This window comes from Condylura cristata, unplaced genomic scaffold (genome assembly GCF_000260355.1).
Source record: "Condylura cristata isolate star-nosed mole 26May11 unplaced genomic scaffold, ConCri1.0 scaffold00005, whole genome shotgun sequence".
Taxonomy (NCBI): domain Eukaryota; kingdom Metazoa; phylum Chordata; class Mammalia; order Eulipotyphla; family Talpidae; genus Condylura; species Condylura cristata.
In genome coordinates this window covers 28946647-28969529 of record NW_004567106.1, presented here as the reverse complement: position 1 = coordinate 28969529, position 22883 = coordinate 28946647, and the positions used below count along the sequence as shown (strand labels likewise).

General features: G+C 40.7%; 1 protein-coding gene across 2 annotated transcripts in view; it reads left to right on the top strand.

Moving 5' to 3' along the window:
* Nucleotides 1-22883, top strand: part of CPVL (carboxypeptidase, vitellogenic-like) — a 113559-nt gene that overhangs the window by 37920 nt on the left and 52756 nt on the right. For both annotated transcript variants that reach the window (XM_012721058.1, XM_012721059.1), the window contains exons 4-7: nucleotides 5609-5723; nucleotides 6669-6727; nucleotides 8341-8420; nucleotides 12724-12790. In XM_012721058.1, coding sequence (XP_012576512.1) covers nucleotides 5609-5723; nucleotides 6669-6727; nucleotides 8341-8420; nucleotides 12724-12790 — 321 coding nt within the window. The remainder of the gene's footprint in view (nucleotides 1-5608; nucleotides 5724-6668; nucleotides 6728-8340; nucleotides 8421-12723; nucleotides 12791-22883) is intronic.

Genomic DNA, 22883 nt, shown 5'->3' with positions numbered 1-22883 from the left:
GGGGTGGTTGGGGAGGCTCATCCCGGCTGGGACCCAACAATTCCCCCCTTTTTATTTTATGCCCTGACCCCCCTGTCTTAGGTCACCGCTGACCCAACTCCTTTACCCGTCTTTGGGTAACCTCCAACCCTGTCTTAGGCAGGCACTGCGAGCGTACGGTGTTGCCCGTCATAGGGAGAGTCAGGAGTCTTTTTAACATTTATAGCCACACCTGATGAGTCCCGTGGACGCCACCGATCATCCCATGCAAAACTTGCTGGGTAATGGCATGTCTCCTATGGGACTGTCGTGTGAGACGGCAAAGAAGCCACATGCAGGCTACAAGTCCTAAAGCAGTAGCAGTGCGAGGGAGTGTTCCTGCCCACCTCTGGACCTATCCTATAAATTGAGACATAGCCTTCCACCAAGCAAAGGCAGAAACGGCAGGGACATGGGTGTTGTTAACACTGGTGATGTGGGTTAGCTGTAAGGTGTCATTAAGAATGGAGGAGTTCCAAGGACCCCGTATTCCCCTCTCCACAGCAAACAATCCCCCCCCCTCCCACAAAAACTGCTGGACACAGCCATCGCCAGTCACTCGGGGCAAGGTTCAGTGCAGCAAACGACTCAACAATAGCAATAGTGAAGGGAGCCTGAGCGCCATAAGCCGATACAGCCTCCTTTAATGGTTTCATATCTTTAAAACTCAATGCCTGGTGTTGGCGAATTAAAGAAAAGGTGGATACAGGAAAGCTATCGGGACCTTCCTTATGTAATCGTTTCTGTAGGTCCCTTTTTACTTGTCCCCAATCTGAAATATTTAAGCCTCCTCCCGTTAAGAACCACGGACTCGCTGCAACCACTGTTGTAAGGAAGGCTTCTATGGTGCGCTGCTTAACTGCAATTCCCTGTTGCTCTAAAAGCTTTGAAACTTAATGCTTTAAAAGTTTTGAAGCTTAATACATTAATTTCTCTTTACTGTTTCTGGATCCCAATTTCACCCCAATACGTCCTTACCGGTCCAGGACGACCCCGTCCGTTGTTCCCCCTTACGCAGATCACGGCAGGGATACTGCAGGGATACGAGTCTGCGCAGGGGACGTCGAGGTTGAAGAGTCAGCACATGTAGATGGTTGCAGCAAAACGTTCTCTCTCCCCCATTATCCTTTCCAGCCTCCCTTTTATACCCTTAATCCCAGGATGTTGGCCTGGGGGCAGGAGGAAATCTCCCTCACATGTGCTACTGCGATCAGGTTGGATATTAATCAGTTGCCCAAAGGTTAAGCCACTCACACAGGTGGCAAGATGTCTTCTTCCTATTATGATCTTGTGCTTAAGCTCCGGGGGTGGTTGGGGAGGCTCATCCCGGCTGGGACCCAACATTATTTGATCTGAAGTTTTGCAATATGGTTTTGTTTAGGATGTCTTCATGAGAGAGGGGTAGAAGGGCTGTATTTTTATAGTTGAGAGCCAAATTCCTCACCCTAGTAATTATCACATAATAATTTCATGCTATGATTATTGACATCATCATTATTATAGAACATGACAATTTTTAGTTATATGACAAAAGTCTGCATGCTGTGATACAGCTAATTATTGATTTATTTGTTTTTCATTAAAAATATAAACCTTTATTTTCCACCAATTTAACTTTTGTATTTCATTTCAGATAAGGGCAGTGTTAGTTCACAGGCTGGTTGGCTTATCAAAGTAAAAAGCTGTGTGTGTGGTTTTCTTTAAAAGCGGACTTCTTCAAGGGTTGTTGAATCTTACTGACCTCCTTCAGGAAAGTAAATTTGAGGAGCAAGGTCAACTAAGGTTAGAGGTGTGTATGCAGATCTCTTCTTATTTAAGCATTTCAAGAATGCAGTGTCCTGTGCTTCACAGTTGCATAATAAAGATGTTTGGCACTGGGGTGTTTGACTTTACTTTGTAGTGTGACCTCTCAGGATCAGGCTATTTTTCTGAGAGCCCTGATGTCCCATCTTTGTGCCAAGTCACAGGAAAGGACATAAAAAGCCAGGGGAAGCTAGGGTGGAGCTCAGAGGACTCAGGACATCTCGGTGCCTACTGTCTTCATTACCCTCACAGGTTCTCTGACTGCACTTTGGAACTATGTGGGGTCTGTCTGAGCCCAGGTCAGCTGAAGTGGAATTTCTGAGATTTGGACCTGGGCAGTTGGTTTTTTTTTTTTGTTGTTGTTGTTGTTTTTTAACTCTCCATGTTATATTGCCATGTGGCCCAGGAGAAGAACCACTGACTCAAATGTGGCACACCATAGCTTCTGGAAGCTCACGTGCACATCAGGAAGGAAGTAGGGCTGGGTGTATTCTGAGGAGGTGGACTCATATTCTCAGGAAAGTTGAACTGCATTCACCCAGATCCCGTGGTTTCTCCACCTCTAATGTGCCCTACTGCTGAGCCACACAAGTGGAAGGTGGTCCTAGTGAGTGGCTTTGAGTAGCAAGTAAGAGGATCTGCAGGGAGATAAAAATCACTTATTCAAACAAAACACACACAGTTGTGGCCAGGCAGGTTAGGGCAGGGCTGTAGCATTTATTCAGCACAGTAGGTTTATAATATCACTTCATGATACATTTTCTCATCCAGGCCTGCAGGCAAGCTGTGAGACTGATGAGAAAAAAGGGTGAGAAAAACAGGAGGGCTGGGATCACACACAATCGTGGGACTGTATAGACTCATATAGACTCAGCACTGTCTGGCTCCTGACTCCAGGTCTCACTCTGTTACCTTCAGTGCTTTTTCAAAAGATTTATTTATGTATACAAGAACTGGGGCATAGGCCAGGGGACCCTTCAGTGCTTTTTTTTTTTTAAGATTTATTTATGCACACAGAACTGGGGTGTTGTAGGCTGGAGGTGCAGGCAGTGAGAAGCTTCACTAGAGACAGAGGAGGAAGCAGGACAGGCAGATCTACTGAAATACATTGCTGAGGGGAGCAGCGGACGAGATAGGAGAGGTCTGCTGTGCCTGGATAGAACTCACGCTGAGGCAGCTGTGGTCAGCTTGGTAGTGCTTAGTTTTAACCACCCCCCTCTGTTGAGCCACCAAGGAGGGCCCCCCTCCAGTGATTTTTTTAAAAGATTTATTTATTTATGCATATAGAGCTGGGGTACAGGCCAGAGATGCAGGGGCAGTGAGAGGACTTACCAGAGACAGAGTGGGGAGCAGAACAGACTCGACTAATGAAGTACACTGCTGAGGGGAGCCGCGGATGTGTCAGGAGCGATCTGCCACGCCATGTGGTCACCTCTGGGGCAGGGGGGTGATTGAACTCATGCTGACGTGGGTTTAGGATCTTAGTGCTGTGCTGTAACCTGCTGCGCTATCAGGGAGGGCCCCCTCCAATGATTTTAATGTCTGTCTTTGACTTTAAATTTTCCTGCTTCAACATATAAGACAAGTTTCTTGTTCCCTTGAATTCTCAATCAACACTTGCAATACTTGAGGCAAGAGGGCTAACAAGTGAGAAACTGCCCAGGGAAAATGTCAGCCAAAAGAGCAAAGAAAAGTATGAGAGGTTATGTTAAAGCCATCTATAAATTCTGAGTTTGTATCTACTATAGTAATTGCTGACATTTACAGAACACATGCAAATATAAACAGGTATATGTAGAAGAGAGTTGCCATTTACTAGGCTTTATGAAAATTGATTAATGAATGTAATCGTTTATAATTATTGTGTTATCACCCATTAGGTATAGTACCAAGGGCTTTACAGATACTGTTTCCTTACTCACTCCATGCTGGACAGTGGAACCCAGAGGTAGCCCCACAAAGGAAGATTCCTCTCCAATCCCTATTTGTTCCTACCACCTTCTCCCATTCAAGACAGGACCATGAACCATTCTAAAGCTGCTTCGACTTGGACTCTTGGTACCAGGAGAAGAGAAGCCCTCTATCCCTCTGGCCTATGCTCAGAAACCCACTGTAATCAGCTCAGGTTCTTGACTGACCTCCCAGATCACCTGCTTCCGGAGTCTGGCTTCCCATGCACAGCCTTCTCACATCATCCAGGTAGATGGGGCTGGCCCCCTCAGACTTCTTACCAAACACTCCTTTGTCTCTTTGTCAATGAGAGATTGTAGAATTGCACTCTGAACTGAAGCAATAGGATCCGGGCTGGCCAAGCTTTGCTGACTGCACATCAAATGAGCCATGACATCAAATGAGGGCCCTCTGTCACCCTGCCTCAGAATCTTGCAGAGACTGCTTTGAAGTCTTCACTTATGGGCCAGGCAACTTCCATACTGCTCTCACACTGGTTCTCCTCTGTTGCGAGGACGTTTCCTGCTGACTCCCTCCATCTGCAGCATCATTCACTAGCTCTTCTAGTGGCTGGATCCTTCTTGGTTTTTAGGTATCAGTTCCATGCTCAGGATCTCATGGAATCTTTTCCTGATCCCAGTGATGAATGGTAGTATCTTTCTTTGACACTTAACATTACCCTTACTTTATTTTCACAATCATTGTACTTATTTCTTTGCTTGCTCACTATTTGTCTATACTCGTTATGAAAAGTAAGCTCCAAAGTGTTTTCTTTCTCTCACTGCTCTGCTGCATAAAGCTGCTACTCCCAGCCTGGTGCCTAGCCTATGTGACATAGTCAATAAATATATGTTGGACACAGGACAGAACGGCGCCTCAGTCACCCAGAGTCATGGTGTTGACCCTTGCCAGTAGCCAATGGTGTTTTCTTATTTACATCTCCCACATCCCCTAAATAAATTTGCACCACTTTGAGGGTTTTGTTGTTTTTGCATGGGCTAAATTACTCTAGGCCTGTCTGCTGCTGCTTCTTCCCCATATCAGGTGAAGTTGCTGTTTCCCTGTGACAACCTTCTTTTTTTTTTTTTTAAGATTTATGATTTATGCATACACAATGGGGGTACAGGCCAGAGGTGCAGCAGTGGTGAGAGGATTCACCAGAGACAGAGTGGGGATCAGAACAGGCAGATTGATAAAGTACCTTGCTGAGGGGAGCAGCAGGCAAGGCAGTACATTGCTGAGGGGAGCAGCAGGCAAGGTGCCAGTAGGTCACCTCCCTGACTGAGGATCGAACCCCTCCTGAAGCAGCTGCAGCTAGCTTCATATGCTCTGTTTTAACCCTTTACATTCCATGGACGGCCTCCCCTTGATTACCTTTTTAGTGACTAAAAGAAGAAAGGCAGTTTGGACTTTCTGTGAAAGCAGCAATCACTGAGCTAAACAGATATTTTACTAAATGTCTGTTGAGAACATACTGGTTTTATGTAAGGGTTAAAGCAATTGAAAAATTATAACCATGCAATGGCAACATGCCTGGTATTTAGGCGCATATGTAAGCGAAGTATCTACATTCATTGGGTTTTTATGTTTATAGGTGATAAAAGACATATCAAACAAAACAGACACTAGCCTTTGAGGCAAAAACTAATTCAAAATTACTAGAGATGACCAGACCTTTGTTCATAGTGGAAGGTGATTTGGGATCTGGGAGTCTGTATGGTATTTCATCAAGGTGATGAAAGAGTATTTATTTGTACAGGTAACAGGTGAGTTCTCTTGGGCAGATCCTGCAGCATAGTGCTGAGTATCATCACCTCTGGCCTCTCTGTTCCCTTAGGTGCAGCCGATGGATGCTCCCGTTGTCCTCTGGCTACAGGGTGGGCCAGGAGGCTCATCTTTGTTTGGACTCTTTGTGGAACACGGACCTTATGTGGTCACCAGTAACCTGACCCGTAAGTATTACTGGGACTCCATCTTCCTGTGCAGAAGTCATCATCTGAACCTGATATCTCTCTGCTCCAGAAATCATTTAGGGTATATACTAAACTAGTAGGAATAGCTTAACCATTCGAGATTATAAAAACATAACTTTCTGGCAAAGTCTGTCCAAGAAGGAGGAGCCGCCAGCATGAATGTCCGGGCAAGCTGCTTTCTTCTTGAAATTTGGGTGAAAGGTTTTAAGCTATTTTTTGAAGTCTGCTGCTGACTCAAGCAAGCTCAGCTTATGAAAACAGTTGGTATTTATTACTATCTGGGAGAGGTCTCTTGCGTGGGATTAATGTCTAGGACTGTATCCCCAGTTACTCACACAGACAGAACACTGATTCAGTCACAGAAATGATTGACTATCTTGGAGGTAAGAAACTGTGGGTGGAGTTGGAGTGAAGGAAGACATGGAGAGAGCACCATATCTGGCCAGAACCCAAATTTCTCACCATCTCATTTTTTTTGGAGGCGGGGAATTGTTTACTTTCCCTGGGTTAGAATTTAGACAGCAACCGAGTTTGTGACTCAGAGTAAAAGTTTGTATAGCAGTTCTACTGAAGTTGTTGTTCTCGTTAGCCATGGATGGGGGGAAAAGAACTCAAGGGATAGGAAGTTGAAGATGATTCATTGAGTTAGACAGATGGGTTAGTGCAGTGGTGGTTAATGAGTGTTTCCACATGAACCAGTCACACAGGGTTTTGTTTCCAAAGTTCATCTCAGTTGGAGAAACTTTCTGAGTCCAGACAAAGGAGAGGGGAGGAGAAGGGTTGGTGTCTATTCCCTCCTGTATGAAGCACATCAGAGGAACATCTGAGAGAACAGAGGGTACATTGGGTTCCTGACCAGAACGAGGTCTTAAAGGGGATGTCTTGTCACCCACCCAGCCTGAAACATCTTCTCTGCTTTCCTAGTTCATGCCAGAGACTTCCCATGGACCACTACACTGTCCATGCTTTACATTGACAATCCAGTGAGTAACTACTAATCTGGTAAAATTCCAATGTTGTCTTTTGTCTTTTCTTTTTTTAAGTATTCTTTTTTTTTTTTAAAGATTTATTTATTTATTCGTACAGAACTGGGGCATAGGCCAGAGATGTGGAGGGTGAGAGGATTCACCAGAGACAGAGTAGGGTACAGAACAGGCAGATAGACGAAGTACACTGCTGAGGGGAGCAGCAGGCGGGTCAGGAGAGGTCTGCCTCACCATGTGGATCTCCTCCGGGGCAGGCGGGGATTGAACTTATGCGGAAGTGGTTTAAGCTTCTTTGTGCTGTGCTTTAACCTGCTGCACCACCAGGGAGGGCCTTTTAAGTAGTCTTTAAAAAAAATAATGGTAGTTGTTTTACTTTTAAAACAGAATTTAATCCATTAAAAAACATTTTCAAATTAGTTTTTCTAACATGTATCATGATTAACACACTGGGAAATTTGCTCATTCCTCTCCCTCCTTTCTTCATTTTGAATCTTAAGAAATGTCCTGTTGACTCAATTCCAGGATAAGGGGTTCATTTCTTTTTCCTGGTGACATGGAGTCCCCATATCATGGGCCAGCTTAGAAGATTTGAAGGCCTACGATTTCAAGTAGAGCCCCATGTATAAAAAAGGACAACACTGATTTTCACTTATCTGAGTGAGCAGAATACCTCATCTCAGAACAAGAAGCTGAATCTTCTTGGGAAATTTTTCTAAAATTGAGTCCAATAAACTGCAAAATAGGAAGAGTGACATTAGGGTCAGCTCCTGCTGGCAGAGAGTATCTTTGCCCCCAATTAATTTCTCTCATTTCCTTTATGGTTTCAAGAAAAAACAGATAAATAGGGAGGGGAAAACTTCCAGCACTTTTGTTTCCCACTCCCCTGCCTTATTTTGTTGACCATCCTCTTTCCGAATCGGTCATTACTTATTTAAGTAACAGTTGATTTAAATGTCTGTCCTATTCCCTTTGGGGCTTGGGCAAAAAATAAAATCATATTTCTACCTAGAAAGGGGTGCACCTCTTATACAAATTATTGCACCAAATAAGTAGTAGTTTTATTGTTTTTGTTTGTTTGTTTTTGTTGTTGTATTTTGAGTTACTGCTCAGTTGTCTATGAGCTGCTAGGTATAGGGAAATAATCGTTTAAAGTGATTTAATTGTTTTAAACTTCCTTTGCTACTAAAGGAGAAAGTTATTCTCATAAACGAAGAAATGAAAACACACATCTCTCTTTTACCCCCAGCCTAGAGTGCTCCCTCTTGGTGGCAGCGAGGAAACAACTTTGGGCCCTTTGATGGTGTGGTGGGAGGGGAAGGTGACTCCCTGAGCTTTCAATCTCTCTGGCAGGGTGCCCAGTTCGGAATCAGGACAGATCACCATGGTCCTGCGGCCAAGTTTTGTGCAAATGTTTCACTTGAGCTTGGGTTGGGAGGTGGAAATAGCATCGTCCTATGAGGATGGCTGGAGAAACCTGGATAAAGGCAGAAACAGCAGATAGAGGCTGGCCTTTGGAATAAGGTTAATTCCTTTGATAGTGGGCTCTTTTGGCAAGGCTCTGGGATACACAGTTCTCTGTGCTGATACCTGCTTATTTATTTCACCTTTAGGTGGGCACAGGCTTCAGCTTTACTGATGAGCCTCAGGGATATGCAACCAATGAGGATGACGTGGCACGTGACTTATACAGGTAACCAGCCCAGGCAGGCTCTTGTCTGCAGGCCAAGTGATGTTTTTGTTTGTTTGTTTATGGGAAAATTCTTCTGGTCGAAGAGGGATTTTTAACTGGCCCTCATAATCCAATTCCTGAAGATATTTTTAAAAAACACATACACACACAGAGTTTTCACCTTGTTATAGCCATTGTAATGTAATTCAATGGAAGGGACTAGCAGAGAAAGTACCATGAAGAACTGAAATCTTAAGGCCTATTGTTATTTTATAAAAATATCTCTTGAGAAACAATAGACACAGAGAAGAATTTTTCAACCAGAGGTTATTTTCAAAGCTTTCAGCCAGATGCCTGAGAAGCCTCTGCTTGCTTTCCAATATTACATTTAACTTTGCCAGAAAACAACATCTTTTCAGCTGTTTGTTTGTTTTCTTTCCCAGAATTCTGTCTTTTGTGACCTTCAGATGCAATTTTTCACTCTTGTTTTCTTCAGACTTTTCCTGACTGGAAGTTCAGCTTGTTAGCAATTGTCTTTTTTCCCTTCACCTTTCAAAATTATTCTTTTACTTAAAAAAAAAAAAAGGACAGAAATCATCAAAGTCATAATAAGCCTGATCCAACAGCATACATATAATTCCTCCCTTTCTTTGTTTGACTCACTCATTATAGCCATTTTTAGCACTCTTTTTTAAAAGTAAGTGATCTTTCTTATTTGGTCACATTCTCCCAGCCTGTGAGTTATGACTAGAGACCAAGTTCTGAATTCTTTCTGATCTTGAGGGTACCACTTGATGTGTTATAAGAATTTACTAAAGAAATCTTAGTGTCCTGAAAGAGTTAACTACCTCCTCTCCCCCTTGCTGCACCATCCCCCTCACCTCCCTTCCACCAGACACTCCTGAAATTACTTGGTGAGCAAACCCACCAGATCCCCAAAGTGAAAGTGAATCTAATAGGAGTCAGAGTTTTTTGATCTGACAAAAACTTTCTGTTTTATTCTTTTTTCTCCCCAAGGCAGATGACTGGAGGAGAGAGAAAGAGGCATTTCCTTGCCTTTCTCCCAAAGATGTCTCTCTCTCTCTCCTTGCTGACCTGGAAAAACAATATGGCTGTTGTCTTCTCAACTTGCATTTGCCACATATCCCATCATTTTAACACTTCTTGATATTTTCCAGGGAATGATGCCTGGGACCCCCTACTTCTGCCTCCAAGTACAATGGACCCTGAGAGTAGATTATCCAGAGCTTTCCAGGGGTCCTTCTCCAGAGCCCTGGACCTCCAAACTTCCTGCTTGCCTCCACAGGCATATTCATAGATGGCTGACCTTGCAAACTTATGCAAGCACAGTATCTTTCTCATGTAGTGTAGTCCAGATTATGTGCTCTGGGTTTTGGGATGGGAAACCTCCTGCTTGCCCTGGCCCCTGCACTGACAATTGCCTTTGGCATAAATCCAAGCAAGTTTAGCAGTTTAACTAGCAAACAGCCTGAGGGCTCAGATTCTGTATTAAAAATCCCCATCCCTCTAAACCAGAGCATGGCCTTCCCTTTCTGTCTCTTGTCCCTCCCCCAAGAGGTGACCCTCTGTGTGAATATTTACTGCTGACATGTGGTATATCTCCTCTTGCATGACATGTAAAGAGAACCTATTTCAAAGCATCCATTGTTTATAGCTGTTTTAGTTCTTTTTGCTTCAGGCTCTTAGAGCTGGAAAATAACTAATCAAGGGTAGTGCAGAAAACTGATTTCAGCTGTTTCTTTTATAGTTTACACTATTTGTTTCCCTTTGTGTCAACATTCTTCTCTCCAGCTCTGCAGATGGGTGTTTGGAATAAGAAAGTCTCTGAAACCTGTAAATGGGCAACTATAGGTTTAAAGGATAGATCTTTTTTTTGCTTCTTTTTAAAAACATCTTTATTCCTGAAAATCCTCTTCCTGTAGACTATTAATAGTGCACTGCTGTAAGGAACAGACTCCTAAAGACACATTTGACTTTCACATTTAGGCTGGTTTGCTTTGTGTTTGGAAATAAAACTTTTTCAATAATGAGATATTTAAATATTCTCTCCCATCTTCTCCACTTCCTACTCCCCATTTAGAATGTTCTGTTGTGCCACAGTGCCTCTCTGATGTGGAACAAAAAAAGTACTAAGGAAGAATAAATTTATTGACCTTATCTGGAGGTTACTAGCTAGTGTTACTCTCCATCACTACCTCTTTTTATTGATTGCCTACTATGTGCCAGACACTGCTCCAGGTGACACAGCAGTCAACAAGCCCCAGGTGCCTGCTTTCCTGGTCCTTCCTTTCTGTAGCAACCATGAAGTTATTTTCTTAGCAGTCAAATGGAAATGCTGCTATTGTTCTATTCCACATATTGGCTTGCATGTGATGTTGCTTTAAAAAAAAGACCTGAGGAGTTTTTTTCTCTTAGTCTCTCTCCCAGGTAACTTTTGACTAAAATTCTACTTATTTGACAATAACTTGGCTAATGCTAGCAATGGAATTACCTGAATGAGGGATGTTTCCTGTCCCAGATACATCATGTGCCAAAATAAATGCATCAAGCTCTCTCCCTCTCGTGTGTAGTATGTATAATATATAATTTAGGAATAATTGCTAAAACTGTGCTACTGAACATAATTCTAGGTCATATTGTTAATTAAGCAAACCCTCCCCATGAACTAAAAATAGTCCTTGATTAAAGCATAGTCAAAGGGGCATAGGCATATATAAATCTCATTTATTAATTTGCCCTCTACATAGCTCTCACTCATTGGAGAAAGACCAACTGGAGTTTGATATGTAGACATTACTATGAATTTAAAATGCTACAACTTCCTCACGTAGGACATTGCCTTAGAAACATAAGCTAGAAAATTCTGTATTTTCTAGCTAAAACCAAGTTGAAAGAGTGTCTTCTTCAACTAAGATTCCAGGGAAAATGTAGACTTCCCAGTCAAATTAGAATTTTAGATAAACAATTTTCTAAACAAAATATGCCCCATGAAATAACTGGGAAATACTTATATGAAAACATTATTTGTTATTTATCTGAAATCCAAATATAATTCAATGTCTTCTGTTTCTATTTGCTAACTATGGCAACTCTAACATCTCAACACCAATTTTCCAAAGGGAAAAAATAAAGCTTTTTGTTACAGGATAAAGATGAATTGAAGTTTATTATATTAACTTAAGCTATTGCCATTCCAACTAGCAGAAAGAAAGAGAAGTAGCTTTAGCCTGAAGTTTCAAGAGGGGTGGAAAATAAATTCCTATTTTTATCTCTGCTCTAAAGCCAGCTTATTGCCAGCATAAACATGGAAGCTATATAACTCAGGTTTCCATATTTAGTTGCGGTAAAGATTGTAGTTGCTATAAATAATAAATAGAAAGACACCATAGCGCTACAATAATGTTCAGTGGTAGATTTTTATGGAGCCTTTGAAAATTAAGGATGGCCATGATTGTGGTGATGGTGATGACCCAGCTTTGCCTCTCTGTAACCCTTGAACTTTCTCCTCCCCCTGATCGTGCAGGGCCTTCTTGCCTTTCATCTTCACTGGAGGGTTCATGGCTTTTAGTCTCTCTGCAGGAAGCTGGAATGAAACCCTGCTTAGCTTGTCAGGCTTTATAATCTGGGTCAGAATATGACAGAGCTTCTGAAGTCCACAAGTTTTTCTTTCCTTTTTCAAAGATTTTGGTCAAGGAGAGAATCATTCTTTTCTTGCTTATTAGGAAATAATTTCTTGAGCCTGTTTAAAGCTATTTCAGCTTAACTCATTGAAGTGGCTGTTGACATTCCTTAGGGTGAATTTTTGAACCTGGAGGTCACTATACATTTACTTACATGTCTGTGGCCATCTGGTGGTTTTCCTTTTTAGAACATAGTCATTTTACAGATCTTTGTTTTTTGTTGTTAAAACACTGATGTTCTGGGAGCTCCTTACTGAGGGAGGTTAGTAAGCAACCAAGCTTCCCATCATATCTCTCCAAACCCAGGTTAAAGGGGCCATTGCAGAAATTTCAGGAACTGCTAAGTAGGAGCTGAAAGAAAGCCTGTCTCACTTGGTAACCCAAAGAGCGGTGATATGTCCAGGTGTCTCAACTTCTCAGTATCACAAAGGAAGCCCACAGTATTTTCTAACCACCCGCAGTGTATGGAGTATTATGCACATGAGCCTTTGAAAAATTGCCTATGAAAGCTTACGGTGATATCTAATTTCAAATGTGGAACCTATTGTCAGAGGGTTAGAATTGGTAGCATAGCATGAAACAATTCTGAGCCCATGCTTTTATTGCTCTTTTCCTTTTTGCAGTGCTCTCATTCAGTTTTTCCAGTTGTTTCCTGAATATCAGAAGAATGATTTTTATGCCACTGGGGAGGTAAGCTGAAGTCATGTTTTCTTCCAACATCATCAGAACTGAAATATATTATGACATGTGGGCTTATTCTTTCAGTATCTGCCTTCCCCTACACACACAGACAGGAATTTAGTCTATATTCAAAATTCCCCACTTATTCCTAAAATGTTTTCCATTGCATACTTTCTAAACTCAGAACTCAGTAGAAGTTCTTCTATCATAATAACTCATCATATTTGAGTCCCCGCTTTTCTTATTGACATTCATGGTGATGATTTTGAAGAGTCTAGTCCAGATGTCCTGTAGAAATTTCTGGGTCTTCTCTCAATGCTTAGACTCAGTGAAATCATCTTGGCAAAAACACCCCACAGATGCTGTTGTGTACTCTGTGTCTACCACATCAGGAAGCATGCAACACTAGTGTGTCCCACTTTGGCCATGCCACACTTAATCACATAGTCAGATCTTATTCTGAAAAGCACCTTTTTCCTTTATGAGATTAATAAATAATCAAAATCCATATGAATATCTTTACCCCTCACTGCTAGTTTCAGTTACTGATGATTCTGGCTCAATCAATTATTACCCTACCCTGGGGATTGTAAAACAGTGATTTCTCTGATCTATCTTTGTGGGTATCATCTGGTATTTTCTGTAGAGATCTTTCCCTCCTCTGTTATTCACCTAAAAAAAAAAATACCTGGAAGTCATGTATTATTGTTTTTGATATGTTAAGATTTATTATATTATGTTTTTGATGCTGATGTTATTCTAAAATTGGACAATGGGAGTTCCTCTTAGCTGAATCCTGTGTCTTAACAGGTTCCCATTAGTCTTTGAGCATTTTCTTGACTTTTGACACAAACAAATGTTACAGAATTATTTTGTACTTCCCTGGTATAGCTGTAGGATCAGTTGCTTCTTCAGGAATGCTGGCTCCCTTTAATGGGAATGGCATTTAAAAATCAACACCTGAGCACAAATGTGCTCTTGCTACTTGGATGTCATTTCTTTTAAACTAACTGTCTGCTGGTAGAGCTAGGAAATAGAATTATTTCACACTAATAATCACAGTTCTAATCCAGCTTCACAAGTTTCCTTTTCCTATCCCCATTCCCTATTTGCTCTGGGTCCCCAACATCATCAGTTTATTATTATTTTTCTCAATCCTATGATACCTGCAAGATAGTTTCAGAATTACTACCTCAGTAAACTACCAACCAGTTATTTTTGATATTTTCTTGCTACAATTATTTTTATCCTTAGGCAATAGCTAATGACAGATTTAAAAATCTAAGCATTATGTAGAAAAGTTGCTTGAGTCCATTCTTTTTTCCAGAGTGATTGTATAACAAACTAATATACAGTTAGTTTTATATATTGGTTCCAATGGTTTTCTTTTTTGATCTTTTTAAATTTAAGTTTATTTTAAAAAATTGAACAATAAATTGAAAATGCAAAAAATTGCTAGATGCTAGGTAGGTAGGAATGTATTTGTGAGCAAAATTGAAATATTCTAGTGGTGAAGACAGTGATAAATAAACATTAAATATGCACTACTTATCTAGAGTTATTATCAGAGTGTTAAGTGCATAAAAATGATAAAAGCCAGTGGAGGGTTTGAGAGTGATTGAGGGCTGTTTTGGATGAGATTTTCTGAAGAAAGCTCTCAGATAAGGATACAGTTGAACAGACCACTGAGTGACACAGCAGCTGATTGTCATTGCAATATCTGGCACAAGAACTTTTCTGGAAGAAGAAACAGAATATTCAAAGACTCTGAGGCATACTCAGGTTTGGTGTAGTTAGGAAAAATTGTAGAGCCACTGTGGAAGGAACTGTTGTGGGAGAGGCAGGCAGATATTGTAGAGCCCTGTTGTCTATGACAAAGAGGTTGGATTTTCTTAGTAATGGGAGATCATTGAAGCATTGATGATGGGTACAATGTTCACTGAAAAAGTATTTTGAATCAAACTCAATTCAATTCAGTCAGTGCACATTTATCAAGTACCTGCTCTGTTTGAGGCACTGGGCAAGTATTAGAATTCTAGTGATTTAGTAGGCTTTCACTCTCACCTAAATCTGAAGGTCTAACAATAATCTCAATACATATGGAAAAATACCATTAAAAATGTAGTTATAACAAGAAGAAGGGTGCAAATGTCTCTCTCTCAATATGAGATCCCTGGAAAATGTTAAAGAGAGAAGATGACAAATGGGATTTTAAAAGTATAAATAGGGGTGTATCATCCAAGTTTCTTTTGTTTGCAAGTGAAAGAAACCTTACTCAAAGTGGCTTAAGTGAAACAGGAGATTTATTGTCTAGCATTAGGTATGACTGGATCTGGGTTTTCAAACATTGGTAGAAGGAGTTTGTTTCTCATTATCTTTTGGTCTGTTTACCTGAATTTGCACTTCCCTTCACAGAAATTCTTGTCATCTGTCCCCTTGCCTAGCTACCTCATCCCAGATTTCTAGGTATAACCTACCAGTTCAACTTCTCTTTCTCAAGGATCCCATCCATATCCCTCAATCATACTGAATCCATCTGGATCCCATTCATATTCTAGAACTAATAAGTGGGCAGATGGAATATACAGATAGACAAAAATGCTCAACCTATCCTAACGTCCAAAATCTTAAGGCCAGGAGAAGTGGAGTTGCTCTGGATTAACAATCAGGAGACCTAAGATTCATTGTTGACCTTGCTCTTCCACTGATGATTCTAAACACATTTTTTAACTGCTCTGGGTTTGTGCTTTTTATTTTAGAGCCAGATCACTTCCACTTTTAATTAAACCTACTTTGTTACCTAGATGTACAGTAGAACATGCAAATATATAGCAGTTTTAACATAGAACAGACCCATCCTCTCTCTCACCACCAAAAAGTTTTAATGGATTTTTCAAGAAAAGGAAATTTTTTTCTTCTGAGCTTTTAACTCCTCACACTCTTAAGAAAGCCAGGCACATATATATCATTAAATTGTAGAATACTACTCAGTTTGAAAATAAGCATGTAAATTCATAAATTACTTTCTTCTTTTCAGTGCAGACCTGATACCCTTCACATTTTCTTGCTGCAAATGAGTGTTGCCTGATACTCAAAGGCTCTGAAGCAGCTGTTGAGCTCCCTAACTATGGTCTGGGGTGTCTGGAAGTAATAATAGTACCTACTCCATAGGGTTGTTTTGAGCATTTAATTAGATAATCCCCTTAAAATATTTAGCAGAGTGAGTGACTGTGGTGAGACTCAACACATGATGACTATTATCACCATATATGTTGAAAAGCTGGGTGAATACATTATGGCTCCAAAGCATATGGCATCATGTGTGTCACAGGGACCGAAATGTTGAAAAAGTTCTGCTCACTTGCTAGGGGGTGTGGAATTGTCTCTCCTGTTCTGCGTATCATATTTTGAAATCTCCTTTGAAAGAAGTAGCTCATTTCACCTCAAAGATGAGAGTGTGAACCCTAGTTGTTGATATATTAGCAGTTTTGTTTGCTTTTGATACCAACAGGAGCAAAATGTGTCAGTACTGCTTCTGGCCTCTTGCCATTGCCATGGGGTCCTGTGGCAAAGCCACATTCAGAGGTGGAGTGTAGGCCTGAATCTCTTGAGGAAGGAAGCGCTGAGTTGTCTCTATCCCTCCTTTTGGCCCAGAACACCAAATGGAATTCATTTTCACTAAAGAGAGGCAAATGTGTCTGTAAATCACCCTCCTGGCAGCATTAAAAAAAAAATGTACTTCAAAAAGAGAAACAAGCTGCATTGCATTCACATAATTAACTTTCTTTACAAGTGTTATCCTTTTTGAGCCAGTAACTGCTAATGAGATTGCTCTTGGTCTTGAGGTACAGACATACTTTAGAATCAGCTCAAGTGTACTTGGGCCCAGCTAGAAGTGAGAGCAAAACAACCCAGCCTGGAGGGCTGGACGGGATGGGAAGCTGGGGGTTGCCCAATGTTTTCTGAGCCGTAGCTTTAAGGCCAGGCAGGGAATGATTCAGCGCCTCCAGGAGCTCCTAGTCTTGCTAGGTAACATCTAGTAGAGCAGGTCTAATTCTGGAGACTTCCAGAATGGTAGGGCTTGTGATTAAACTGGGTATTTTTTCCTGATCAGCAGGAAGGGTCCAGCTCTCCCTAGAAGACATTTTGTTACTGTAATTAATGTGAGCACCAAAAAAGGCAAAATTTTGAAGCTACTTATTACTGAGCTTAATAAGATACTTTATTTTCATCCATGTGCATGAAGCCTGGTTGGATCCTAGAGTCTGACAACCTTTATTGAAATCAGCATGGTCCGTTGGATTTGGGTGGTGGTTGCCCAATAAGCAGGAATTGAGTTTAATTTTTTCATGCAATTCTAAGCACAGTGTTTGATAACTATTAAAGAGTGGCTTGTGCAAAATCACAATGGATTATACTTCTCTGCAGTTTCTCCCAGATCCCAAGCCATGAGGACCCTCCAAATACTCTCCTATTTTCCAGGACCATGATTCACCTTACCTCCAACCTGCACAGTTCTTTTCCCTTGGGAAGACTGTGTCTGTCTCCTGCTTCTCCATCTTCCTCCATCCTCAGCATGATCATTCTATTTCTCTTCGTCTTCCTGACTTGTCAGGTTACTATCCATTAGAAAGGATCTAATCAATTAAAGCTAGTCCCAGAGTATTTGTATCCGAACAAGAGACAGAACCTAAAACATAGATAATTTGTAATGGGGATTTTAAGCACCCCATACAAGTTAGGAGGTGACATCTAGGTTAGGATGGGAGAACTATACTAGCTGTGGATGATCATCATTTCCTGTGGGCTCACCCCATCATCTTGGTTAGTCCAGGCTAATGATCATTGCATTTAGTAGCTAGGAAGGGGCCCTCAGAACTATCTACTTCATCTGTTTTCTTTGTAGGTCTTAAAGAAGAATATTTTTTTTAAGAGTGCATCCCTGCTAAGTAAGATGCTAAATCCTGTTCCATGCAATCCTTAATGTTTATTAAGGATTAAACAAGCTGACTTTGAAAGTTTTATTATCATCCCCATTTTACAGGTGTTTAGGAATGACTGAAGCTCTTAGGGTTAGGTATGTCTGACCAAGATCACCAGCCAGGATATGAACCTAAGCAATTGGACCCCAGAACCCAAAGATTGTGGTCAGGGCACTTAGAGAGGATTGTAGCCTGCAGTTGAAGGTGCTTTCTGGAGCTTGGGGGCTCTCATCTAAAAATTGCATGTCACCAAGACCTACCTTTTCCCACAGAACAGATCTACTTTCCACAGAAGGAAGCCAATCTCCCTTTCCATAGTCTATTGCAGAAGTCTCAGTTTATCAACCTTCTACAATAGAAAAACATTCTCTAGCTTCTTGGATGTTTCTGTCTTTCTGGCAAAGACTAGTTTTAATCATAAAGACTTGGCTTTAAGCATAAAATTTTATGGAGTAAATGGAAGTTTCAAGTGATATAAAGACTGGAAGCTGTTGGAATGCAATTATTACTCAAAGCTGGGAACTTGCTGAATTTTATTAGATAACATTCAATCTGCTTTAACTCTTGAGTGCATGACAAATGTCTATCTTCAGTTATGTTAAGCTGAACTTTCTAATATTTTCTTTATGAATTGAAAAAGGATTTGTGATTATTTAATGAGCTTAAAATTAGAAAAATCAATGTTTATGCTGCAACCTGAAGACTTGAACACAGGCATATGGAAATGTTTGCAAATTGGGCCTCAGGCTTTTGGACAGCATTTCTGAGTGAAGTGAACACAAATTTACTAACTCTTTAGTTGCATGAGAAAGAATATGTGCCAATCAGAAGTCATTATAAGAGCTATGTGAGTCCCATGCTGGACTAGGCAGCATGGAAAACAAATCGCACCAGATTAGATGAGATGTTTCAGTTGGGGTATGGTAGCACTAAGTTAAATCTTTTATATAGCTTCAACCTTTTGAATTCTATGTATCATGAGCAAATTAACTGTAGTCACTTTAAACACGAGTTTATTCATCTGGTTGAGCCACCTAGCTTTAAACCAGGTTTCTCCAAAATTGGCACCAAGTTTGAGGGGGAATTTAGGGGACATGAGCATCTTTTATGATTATGCTTGTCATTGCTGGGATTTTTTTTTTTTTTAAATAGAAGCATCCTCTCAATCTGTATAAAATAAGATGATATCATTTGGAAGGCAACAAATATCTCTGCATAAATTTATGTTACTAAAAGTTGGATATAGATCAAAATGTTTTTCTTTTATGGCGGTTCCTGTAGATTCTGCAGGTTTCTTTTTAAGCTCAAATTCAAGCAAGATAGATGTCTAGATAAAGTCATAGTCATGTCAGAAGCCATGTTTTCTTAATTGGAGCAGTGTGGTCTTGAAATTAGATGACGCATGGTCTAGAAATGTCTAGGAAGTTATAGAGATTACCACAATACTGAACTTCAAGCTTCCTCATTCATTAATTTTCTAAACTGGACATTTTCAAGCCACACCTCTCCTCTCTCTCCTCAGAGAAATAATGGTGTGGCTTGAAGTAAGATTCTCCCCCAGGCTAGATGAAGTCAAGTTTACCCTGGCTTGATGCTGTCCTCTTGGCTGCTGTCTTGCATTACTCCATTATACACAGGCTTTTCCCAGTTTTCGTGGTTTTCAGTGTATGTGTAGAATTCTCTTCAGGTTGTATCCCTTTACTCCTTTAATTGTCCCACATATATAGACACCATAGTCTGTCCCTGGGGACAACCAAAAGAAACAACATTGGTTTAAGTTTCTCCAGAAGGGCATCAGTTCTGGAGTTCTCACAATCCTGAAGTCAATTCTTTTTTTATTTTTTATTTTATTTTTGTGTAGAAGAACTGGGGTGTAGGCCAGAGGTATGGGCAGGGGCGAGGGGATTCCCCAAAGACAGAGTGGGGAGCAGAACAGGCAGATCGACGAAGTACACTGCTGAGGGGAGCAGCGGGCGGGTCAGGAGAGGTCTGCCACGCCATGTGGTCACCTCCGGGGCAGGCGGCAATCGAACTCATGCGGAAGTGGCTTTAGCTTCTCAGTGCTGTGTTTTAACCCACTGCGCCACCAGGGAGGGTCCCGAAGTCAATTCTTTAAAGATACATTCACTCCAGCTGCAAGTCCTAGGGGATGAAAGTAGGGCAGGGAAAAGGGCGCAGAGCAATCTTCACCGTCCTCAACATACCAATGCTGAAGTTGATAGCTCCCCTTTACCATGTGCCAGGCTAGGCTAGGACCTCACCAGTGTGTGGGAATGCCAGGTTATTAGGTATATCTCATTTCAAAGGCCATTGTTTTACTACCACCCAAAAGGATTCTGTATATTTTACATAAAATGTCTACTTAGAAAGAAGCAAAGGAGAGAATGAATACAACTGCATTTATTTTTTTAACTAAGCTTTAGTAAGAATAGTAGACAGCTGAGAGTAGCTTAAACAATAATAACTGCTAACATATGTGAAATTCTGTAAGAAGAGATTGTTTCCATTTTAATAATATTTTCTGACACCCTTTTTTATTTTTCTTTTGGACGAACTCATTGAAGCCTGATTTTAGATGTGACAATTTTTTTCTCCCTTGAAAGTAACTGGGTGGCAGGTTACAGTGAATCTGCTATGAATGTTGTCGAAACATGTGAGAGGGGAGAGATTCATATGGAATACACAATTACAAATTTCTTTAAGTCCAATTTCATTGTGCTTCTACACATCTGGATAATTAACCAAGCATTACATTCTTGCTAGACTATTTTTACAAGTACAATATGCTTCTAACATGATTTCCATTAGGCTGTTCCAAACATCATTTAAGAACTCAGAAAGATTGCAGACCAAGATTCAAAACCACTATTCAACTGTGGTGTTGAGACCTTTTTTCTCTCAAGGGGGAAATAAAAGATTGAGAACTGAATTCTAAGCTCCTTCTGATGTAAGAGGAAAACTGGAGGTTTATTGCTTCTTTAAGTTAAGTTCCAGCAAATACAAGCATCTACAAACACACTCTAACGTCTCTGGCCTATACTGTCCAAGGTGGGCTTAGAATATGGCCTTGGGGGATGAAGGGTGGAGGTGGGGAATGAACCAAATAAGAACAGAGCTGGAAATTGCAGCTTGAACAAGGACAGACTAAAATCCCAATGGTTAATCTTGTTAGAATTATTGTGTTAGATAAATAGGTTTGTCTGGCTAGGTTCCTCATTTGAAAGTCACTGCTGAATGCTAAAATAATATGTGTTCAGATAGTTCCTGGCACACTCTGCCTCTGCCCTTTTATAATACCTTTGATGCTGCTCCGAGCTTTTATGAGGCCAGGGTCTGAACCCATGGAAGGTTAGTGTTAACTCACAGACTTCAGGAGCTGCACTGGCCAGCTGCTGCCCACATTGGTGAACACAAGTGAGAGATCAGAGAAACCACAGGACTGATAGTTGTGGTTGCTATTGTTCTCTATATTGTTAAGGGCTGAGGAAAAGATACAAGAGTTCCCAAAATTACAGGATCACAGCTATAAGTACTAAGAGATCATATAGTCGCTTTCTTAATCACTCAGGCAACCACACCTAAATTATCCACCCCCTGAAAATAGGAGGTCCTATTCTATATGTTTAGAAAGAGGAAAACTAAGTAAAATAAAGCATGCTTGATTTATCATCTCATTGTCTTTTAAAATGCTGCAGTGGTCAGAGAAGGTTATATTGGGAAATAAGTGATTCAGGAAAAGTAAACAAATCTGACCTCACCAAAAAAAAAAAAAAAAAGAGAGAGAGAGAATGGAAATAATTGAGATTTCATTCTAAGCTTTCAGTATCTGTTTTCCATAACATAATCTTACAGTTTTCTACTGTGTGACAGCCTGAGTCACTCCACCAGTGGAATGATGAATGAAAAAAGCAGTGAAGGATTTGTCACACTGGCACAAGCCAAATAAGGGTGAGGTAGCCATTAGAAAGCAAATTGTGTAGTGACATGTCCTTGTTAGGTTAGCTGATGTGACTGGACGTTGAGGAATCGTTTTGAATGTGGTGAGAGAACTACCAGTCTTGCTGTTATCTATAATGGCCAGCTTGGCAAGTGTGTGTTAGATAAGCCCACGGTTGGGCCACAACTGGAGAGGGACCGGAGAGCCATAATCTATTCCAGAAACATTGACTGAAATGTATTTTGATTTGAGAAGTAAGGAGTCTGGAGGCAGCCACTCCTGAGTTGAATGCCCTCAAGGCACATGAGGAAGTGCAGATGCTTGCTCTCATCATTGTAAGACAGGGGGAGTGACATTAATCTTAAACTGGCTCAGAATAAAGTAAGTAAGAATCCTCCCTGGTGGTACAATGGGTTAAAACACAGCACCATGAAGCTGTCTGCAGCCACTGCAGCACAAGATCAATGCCTGGTCAGATAGCTGACCCACATGGTGCAGCAGACCTCTCCTAGCCAGCCTGCTGCTCCCCTCAGCAGTGTATTTCAGTAGATCTGCCTGTTCTGCTCCCCACTCTGTCTCTGGTGAATCCTCTCACCCCCTGCATCTCTGGCCTACACCCCAGGTCTTGTATGCATAAATAAATAAATTTTAAAAAAAGAGGATGAAATAACCTAATTTATAATAAATGTTCAGAAACTGAGAGGTTGTTCCTACTTAATTATCTGCTTAGATATATCCCCAATAACATGATGATGGTAAAGGGGAAGATGTCATAAAATGTGGATGTTTTAAACATTTGTCATCATTACCTACATAACAATTGAAGTATGAACATATCCTTCCATTTCAAAGTCAGAGATGTTTTATTGACAACTGATTGATACTATCTATGCAGACTATTTTTTTCAGTATTTGTATTAATTTCTAGTAGAGAAAAAATATTTAGAAATAGTGTTATCTAAGTCATTCATTTGTCAAAGATGTTTTTGTGGACTTACTATGTGTCAGGCAATGTATCCATTGTAGGAATAATAATTATGTAACGGTAGACTTTGACTTATCACATTTGAGTCATTTTCCATAATCTATTATCAAAAGAAATTATAACTTGACAAGGCAAGCTTTGTGCTTAAATTTTGTCTAGGTGACCAAGGAACATTTCATTTATAGAAATAAGGGTATT